We start from the raw sequence: 9,070 nt of genomic DNA, 5'->3' as shown, positions 1-9,070 counted from the left end.
TTTAGTGCACAATGATTTTATTCAAATAGATAAATCTACCCGTAAGTTATTATGTAAAACCAGAAAGCCTTTTATTGATGTTACAAAAATATCTTGTTTAGTTCAAGGTTTTAAAAGTGGCTTCCATGTCTAATACCTAGCTCCTTACCATGCATATGTTTCAAATAAAATGACATGCAAAATTAATGATCAAATAGCAAACAAGAGTCCTCTAACAAACCAAGACCTCAGGTTGCTACCAAGTGACCTATAAAAAGGAAATGTTCAAGTTGCAAAATAAGTTGAGTTTTAATAAAAATGTATAGAAAAAGAATTTAAGAAATATTGTTAACGCTTTCTGCGTTGATTGATGCAAATGTCTGGAAAAAGAACTTAAGAAATATTGTTAACGCTTTCTGCATAGATTGATAAAATGTCTGGAAAAAGAACTTAAGAAATATTTTTAACGCTTTCTGCGTAGATTGCAAAAAAATGTCTGGAAAAAGAACGTAAAAATATGTTTAACGCTTTCTGCGTAGATTGATAACAATGTCTGGAAAAAAAACTTTAAAAATATTTTCACAATGTCACGTTATCACAAGCCAAGACCTAAGGTTGCAGCACAATTACTTATTACAAGCAAATGTTCAAGTTGAAAAATAATTTCAGTTTTAATAAAACATGTCTGAAAATGAACAAAAAAAAACATTGTCACACGGTACAACAATTGAAGTCACATTATCACATGTAGAATTTTAGTTGATTTTTTTGTATGCTATTAATGAGCGGTTTAAAAACATGTTGAGTGTGGTACACAACATTTACATTGTACTAGTATTCAGTATTCCCTGCACGATTGAATACACCGCTTAAAAACATAATGGGTTTTCCTCAACGTCAATGAAAAAATCATCACAAATTACAACATAATAAAACAATCTCATTCAAGAAAGATTTCATGTTACAATAACAATGCAAATAACCAATGATAAAGATGGAGCCCATTTTTTTTTTTACATTTCTCCTCCGCATTAATTTCTGTTACATCATCAGTTGACTTCCAAAGTGTGTAACCATGTGAGCCTTCAAGTTTCACTTCACACTGAATGTTAACCCACACAACTGACACTCGACAACAAAAAAGGTGTATTTTTTTGGTATTTTTTTGCACTTATGTGCTTTCAAGGTGTATTTATTTATGCGAAAAGTACACTTTAACTTAAAATAAGTATGTTTCAGTACATTGTGAGTGCGTTTTAAGTATATTGTCCACTGTATTAATACACTTTTTTGTAAACATAAAACAAAATAAAAATGAAACAAGGGCTGTTTGTAAAACATGCATGACCCCCAAATTGGCTGTCAGTTGTAGTGGCAGCCATTGTGTGACCTTGACCTAGTGACCTGAAAATCAATAGGGGTCATCTGCCAGTCATGACCAATGTCCCTATGAAGTTTCGTGATCCCAGGCCTAAGCGTTCTTGAGTTATCAACCGGAAACCATTTTACTGCATCAGGTCACTGTGACCTTGACCTTTGACCTAATGACATGAAAATCAATAGGGGTCATCTGCCGGTCATGCCGGTCATGACCAATGTCCCTATGAAGTTTTGTGATCCCAGGCCTAAGCGTTCTTGAGTTATCATCCGAAAACCATTTTACTGCTTCAGGTCACTGTGACCTTGACCTTTGACCTAGTGACCTGAAAATCAATAAGGGTCATCTGCCGGTCATGAGCAATGTCCCTATGAAGTTTCGTGATTCCAGGCCTAAGTGTTCTTGAGTTACTATCCGGAAACCATTTTACTGCTTCAGGTCACTGTGACCTTGAACTTTGACCTTGTGACCTGAAAATCAATAGGGGTCATCTGCCGGTCATGACCAATGTCCCTATGAAGTTTTGTGATCCCAGGCCTAAGCGTTCTTGGGTTAGCATCTGGAAACCATGTGGTGGACGGTACCGACCGACATGTTCAAAACAATATACCCCCTCTTCTTCCAAGGGGGGCATAGAAATGTACAAGTGTATTTAAGTGCATTAAATACTATGCCAAAACAGCTGCATTTAATGCTCATTAAATTCTCATTTTCAAGAAGGGAATCAAAGTCACATTATCACATCATCAGTTGACTGCCCACGCCAACGTGAGTCACCAGGTGAGCCTTCAAGTTTCCCTTCACACTGAATGTTTTCCCGCACAACCTACACACGAACTGTCTGACGTCGGTGTGGGTACGAACGTGGTTCTCCAGGTGCCACTTGCGTGGGAAACATTTCTGACAAAATGGGCAGCTGTGTTGACGATTTTTTTCAGTAGGAGGGCCCAGTTGGCTCTTGTCTAGATAGCTGTTTGTAAATTGGGCTTGAGTCTGAAATTAGAAAATAGAACTGAAGTATTCTTGAGAGTTTTATCCGGAGTGTTAAATAGGCTGGTGTCTAAATAGCGGTTGGAAATTTGACTCGAGTCTGAAATTAGAAAATATAATTAAAGAATTTTTGTTCTCATATTGTAACTTAACATTACGACATACATAAGGTTAATGGTTTTTTCAAGCGTTAAGTTTGTTAAAAAAAACACTAAAACAGTACATCAGAACATTAAACACATTTACTTAACTAAGAAACAAAATATTATACAAATGTATCCAGGAAACTACTATCTTAACTTTATTCCATGAATAATAGCATTAACAATTCTCAAAATCTCAATCAAAAAGACCTCATGTAACTCACATTATATTGAGGTTTATAAAACAGCATGTGAACAAAGGAAACAGTCTGAATTTTACTTCCATAAATAACTAAACAAAACTGATGAAACATGATGACTTGATTTTGTTTTACATCACAGTGCATACCATACCTTGCATAAAAAGTATAAAACAATAAAAGAAAGTATTATGATAGATGGACCTGTTTATTTCACAAATCGACAAAGTGAAGAATTATTATACAGTGATAGAAAAAGGCATATTTATATTGAAAACAATTCTTAATCATAAAAAATTCAACTGAATGGAATACAAACATAATATTCCTGTACAAATTGAAAAAAAACATTACCACTTAAATAACGGTAAACATTAAAAACACATTTTATTTTGCTGGACTATTGAAAAGCTTTTAAGACTTTTGATGCTAGGATTTTAAATTCAAACGCACCAGGGGAGGCAACTTTTTTAAATATTTCAGTGACATCAGATTTTTATTGTTTAACTATTGTTATGTGAATTATGTCAATTATGTCAATAACACAATACTTCTTTCAATAAAGAATATAATAATTGTAAAAGGGATTATCAAATATACCCAATTATTGACAATAATTGTATGAAAACAGAGATAAAAATATTCATAGTCTAAGATCAACAATACAAATTCAGCAAAGTAACATCTCAAATTTCTTGTAAAAAGTATGTTTTATCTGATATAATGCTATTAAACAGAAAGTTATAATAGTTCCATCAAAGGTCACTTTTCTAATTCAAAGCTTTAACAATATATCTGCCTTGTAGGTTCATAACATGTTTAAATCTATCACAAATGGTTTTATCATCATTATTGAAACAAGAGATGTGTTTGTCAGAACAGCTTTTTTTTTACCTTTGACCTTGAAGAATGACCTTGACCTTTCACCACTCAAAATGTGTGGCTCCATGAGATACACATGCATGCCAAATATGAAGTTGCTATCTTCAATATTGCAAACGTTATGACAAAACTTTAAGATTTATTAAAGTTTTGGACAGACAGACAGAATGACAGACAGACAGACAGGCCAAAAACAATATACCCCCTTTTTTTTAAAAAGGGGGCATAAAAATGTTATAAGCTATCTGGGTAGCCTTAAGTCTTATAGAAACTGAATTTTGCCAAAAAAGAATACTTTACAAAATATATATTAAGCATGACTTTTAATAACATATTTGAAGTCATCTCAAATTAAGGACCGTTTCATTGCCCACTAATTTGGCCTATCAAAACGTCTGTTTGTCTACATCTTGCTGGTAACCTGATTGCTCTCAATGAACGCTGGAGTTTTCAAAATTTATGTGTCAGCGAATCTACTTCTCAAAAATATTTCCAGTCATAATCTTTGATGCAGGTGTTGAAAGTATAAATGAAAAAATAAATGCTGGCACCTTTTTTCATTAAATTAAAAAAAAAAATTGTTAATATTTCCACTAGGGATTGAATAATTTTTGGATTGTGAAACAGAGACAAAATTATTTTTTTTAATGAGAGATACTAACCAATTTGATTAAACAAAAATATTATCAAGGTAAGCAATGACGACGAAGGACGGACAACTACCGACGAACAAAAGACAGTCACAAAAGCTCACCATGAGCAAGAAGCACTCAGGTGAGCTAAAAAGTACTGATTCATCATATTTAAACACTTTAGGGACGTTCACGACGAATAATTGTGATGCAAGGCAATGTAATGCCTCCTTATATTATTTTTTTAAACAAGAGTTATAAATAAATTTCTGATTCATCATCTTTAAACACTTATGGGAATCAAGCAGTTCACAACAAGGAATTTCAAGGCTTTCTATTCCATTCACTAAATTAGCAAATGGCTACATATTGATCCATTTGGCTAAAGAAAATTGTATTTGGCTTTAACTTTTTATTCATGAAAACCCATAAAAATAGCCAAAATTACACACATTTTGCCAAAGTGAGGCAAATTTGGCTAAGGAAAATTTTGAGGAAGTGGGAGCCCTTACTTGTGATGCAAGGCCAAGTAATGCCTCCTGAGGTTCCCCTTCTGGTTGAATCCCTTGTGGCACACGTGGCACTAGTACGGCCTCTCCCTGATGTGGACCTGCAGGTGCATGGTCAGGTGAGCCGTCGAGGGGAACAACTTCTTACAGAAATCACAGCACAGAGCCCTCAGGTCTGAAACAGAAGGGTTTGAATCCCTGTGAAAAACAAATGTGCCAGAACCATTTACACAGTGCCTATATGTCTGAAACAGAAGGATTTAGTTTAAACCTAATTATTTTAGCTGGATTGCGTCCAAAGCCGAAGGCTTAATGAAAGGCTCTAGAGTACGTTCCTGGGAAGAACCAGTACTTGGTGTGTTTGTGGGAGATCTAAAGAACGCTCTAAAGTGGGGATTGAATCTATGACCTCCAAGTCGCTAGGCGGTTACAATATCCACTAAGCCAGGGCGACCTTTAAATAAGGGTTTTAATCCCTGTGAAAGACAGATGTTCCAGCACCCCATTTACAGGAATGTCATGTCAAGAATAACTTGGCCATTTAAAGAAAAGGCCATTGCACTTGATTTATTCTATTTCCAAAATGGCTACAGAAAGCGTATAGTTCATATAATATTTATGAATATCCTTCAATATCCTTAAACAAACTATGGATATTATATACATGTATAATCATTCTATCAAAACAGCGAATCTTATCCATTCACCACAATTCTGCTTTATCACATGTATCATTTCTACAAGTCTATAGTCTTTATATTATGAAGTACAAACATTTGACCTTTAAAGCAGATGTGATTGATGCCATTTTTAAATCACGGATTAAATTGGTTAGATATTTGTCAGACTTTGACGTCAGTATGCATATGCATGAATACAATAGCAAGGATTTCAATTGAATTTTGCAATTTTCTCACTTTTGACCCCTGCAACTGGTCTGCTTTCCTTCATTTTTAAGATTGAATTACCAAAATGCTACCTCAAAAATATATTTATGTCATACGAATTGTGTTCTCTTTAGTATTTCACTTAAGTTAATGCAAAGTAACATTTGCAAAGCATTTGAAAAATATGCAGAAACAAAATAACTCTGGACTTTAGTTTTTTGAAAACTGAACATTCCATTATACCCCAAAATATTTGGAGCACAGGTTCATTTGAATCCTGGTTTTCAAACTCTGAAGAAATCGCTGCAGTGCATAGCATATTGTTTAATTAACACGTTTTTAAATTGAACACTGCTTTCAACATGGTTTTATCAGCCGACAAATAATTTTATTTCTACAATACATTTTCAGTGTTTATACAATTATGAAGCCTGCTTCGTGATCATTCCGCAAAATTGTGAACAGCCATCCTGTGTTGCCGCAAGTTCCCTTTCTGCGTGGACTTGTAGGAGCAAATGTTGCACTGGAATGGTTTGTCTCCCGTGTGCATTCGTATGTGTGAATCGATGTTGCTCCGACTGGAAAACAGCTTAGCGCAAACTGGGCAACAGAATTGACGAAATCCCTGTGTTATGCTGTCCACGATAATGCCTGATTCGTGCCGACCTACAAATAACCAAGAAAAACTGCTTTCAGGAGTAGAAGGATAAGGCTGATTCAGATAGGTTTGGAACATAACTTTATCTTACCTTGTACATAACACTCGTTTTTCATTGGTTGGCTGGACATAACTTTATCTTACCTTGTACACAACACTCGTTTTTCATTGGTTGGCTGGACATAACTCTATCTTACCTTGTACACAACACTCGTTTTTCATTGGTTGGCTGGACATAACTTTATCTTACCTTGTACACAACACTCGTTTTTCATTGGTTGGCTGGACATAACTTTATCTTACCTTGTACACAACACTCGTTTTTCATTGGTTGGCTGGACATAACTTTATCTTACCTTGTACACAACACTCGTTTTTCATTGGTTGGCTGGACATAACTTTATCTTACCTTGTACACAACACTCGTTTTTCATTGGTTGGCTGGACATAACTTTATCTTACCTTGTACACAACACTCGTTTTTCATTGGTTGGCTGGGTCACTTGAAGTGTATTTTTCTGTATGACGTCAGTAATCTCCAGTCAGGTAACTCAGTAAACAGATTGTGTATATACAAGTTCAATCAGGTTTCCGTAACGGCCTGTCTAAGACAGTTATTCTATTGTAACTTAACAAGTCAACAAGCACAAATCTACAAACATCGTAACAACATATTGTAATTTGTTATATTCCTAATATAAAACAGTGTTATGGTATCCAGGATTATGCTTGATTTTTGCTGACCTACACACACAAAAACACAAGAAAAACAGCATGTCAGAAAGATTTGTCTGGTAAAGATACAATGTAGGTAGAAGCTTGTAACATAATGTTATCTTACCTTGTCCGGAACACTCTTTTTCATTGGTTGGCTCGGTAACTTGAAATGTATTTTTTAGTGTAAGGTCAGTGACACATAATATTTAGTCATTAAAATTATATTTCAATATAACGTTTCAAAAGATTTTGTATACAAGATAAAAGGCCTGTCTAAGACCATTATTTTTTTGCAACTCAACAAGAAAATCTACAAATGCTTTAACAACAAATTTATATCTCGACTGTTTCATCTTCATACTGATACTGAAAATATGTGCAAACATATCACATCTATTGAAAACAGGCAAAACTGATTATTAGAAATGCAGCTACCTTATTGTTATTTTTTACATTCTCAAATAAATAATTGAATTACTAAAATTACTAATAAAATATTATGATTTGCATCATACAAATAAAAAAGGTAAGGTCACAATCTCTATTTTTGAAGCATGTAGGGATATTTCTATTTCACATGCAAATGATTTATTAATTAAGGAATAATTAAAATCAATAACATTATCATGAGGTATAATTTTTATTGTTTATACATATATGCAAGTCTTTTCTTTAAGGTCATGGACCAATTGCCTATACAATACAAGACAAACTAGAAATGGCGCGGCAGAGGCCGACGCGTATTCCCACGCCGAATGTTTGACCTAGGTGTGCCCCAGGGTTGGTAATGGGGCCATGCATAGCTGAGATTGACCGTATTGTCACAAGAGAAGTTCATCATCAATTAGAAGTGAATTGGTGTAGAAATGAAGAAGTTATAGTAAAAGGAAATTTTGGGTGGGTGTGACATATGTGGGCAGGGCGCCCCAGGGTTGGTAATTGTGCCATGCATAGTTGAGATTGACCATATTGTCATAAGAGAAGTTCAGTATCAATTTGAAGTGAATCGGTGTAGAAAAGAAGAAATTATAGTAAAAGGCAATTTTGGTGTGGTCTATGTGGGCGGGGCCCCAGGATTGGTAATGGGGCCATTCATAGTTGAGATTGACCGTATTGTCATAAGAGAGGTTCAGTATCAATTTGAAGTGAATCGGTGTAGAAATGAAGAAATTATAGTAAAAGGCAATTTTGGGTGGGTGTGGTCTATGTGGGCGGGGCGCCCCAGGGTTGGTAATGGGGCCATGCATAGTTGAGATTGACTGTATTGTCATGAGAGAAGTTCAATATCAATTTGAAGTGAATCGGTGTAGAAATGAAGAAATTATAGTAAAGGCAATTTTGGGTGGGTGTGGTCTATGTGGGCGGGGCCCCAGGGTTGGTTATGGGGCCATGCATAGTTGAGATTGACCCTAATGTCATAAGAGAAGTTCAGTATCAATTTGAAGTGAATCCGTGTAGAAATGAAAAAATTATAGTAAATGGATTTTTTTGGTGGGTGTGGCCTATGTGGGCGGGGCGCCCCAGGGTTGGGATTGGGGCCATGCATAGTTGAGATTGACCCTAATGTCATAACAAAAGTTCAGTATCAATTTGAAGTGAATCCTTGTAGAAATGAAAAAATTATAGTAAATGGAAATTTTTGGTGGGTGTGGCCTATGTGGGCGGGGCGCCCCAGGGTTGGGAATGGGGCTATGCATGGTTGAGATTGACCGTATTGTCATAAGAGAGGTCCAGTATCAATTTGAAGTGAATCGGTGTAGAAATAAAGAAGTAAATGTAAAATAACCTAAAAAAATGAGTGATAATTTCTGACGCGGCCCCACCCCAACCGCTATAACTTTTGACCCAGGGGTCAGATCAAAATTCCAAATAGTGCAGGGTCGCACATATGCTCATAGCTACCATGTGTGTAAGTTTCAAGGTTCTAGTGCTTTTAGTGTAGGAGGAGATAGTGGCCAGGACGGACGGACAGACAGACAGACGGACGGACGGCGGAGATAACCACAATATCCCCACCTTTTTTTCAAAAAGCGTGGGGATAAAAATGCAACATAACATAAAATAAAATACTTAAAAAGTCATATATGATGTTGTC

At 35.5% G+C, this 9,070-nt stretch overlaps 1 protein-coding gene across 1 annotated transcript; it reads right to left on the bottom strand.

The window, feature by feature from the left end:
- LOC127874029 (zinc finger protein SNAI3-like) lies at window positions 1-4,857 on the bottom strand (the record flags this gene model as incomplete). Its single annotated transcript, XM_052418131.1, has 2 exons — window positions 1-2,350; window positions 4,717-4,857. Coding segments are annotated over 2 exons (396 nt in total), but the record flags the coding sequence as incomplete, so codon positions are not given.
- Window positions 4,858-9,070: the final 4,213 nt, after the last annotated feature.

Source organism: Dreissena polymorpha, chromosome 3 (genome assembly GCF_020536995.1).
Source record: "Dreissena polymorpha isolate Duluth1 chromosome 3, UMN_Dpol_1.0, whole genome shotgun sequence".
NCBI lineage: Eukaryota > Metazoa > Mollusca > Bivalvia > Myida > Dreissenidae > Dreissena > Dreissena polymorpha.
Note: the sequence above shows the minus strand (reverse complement) of the source record. Positions and strands in the feature narration are given on the sequence as shown.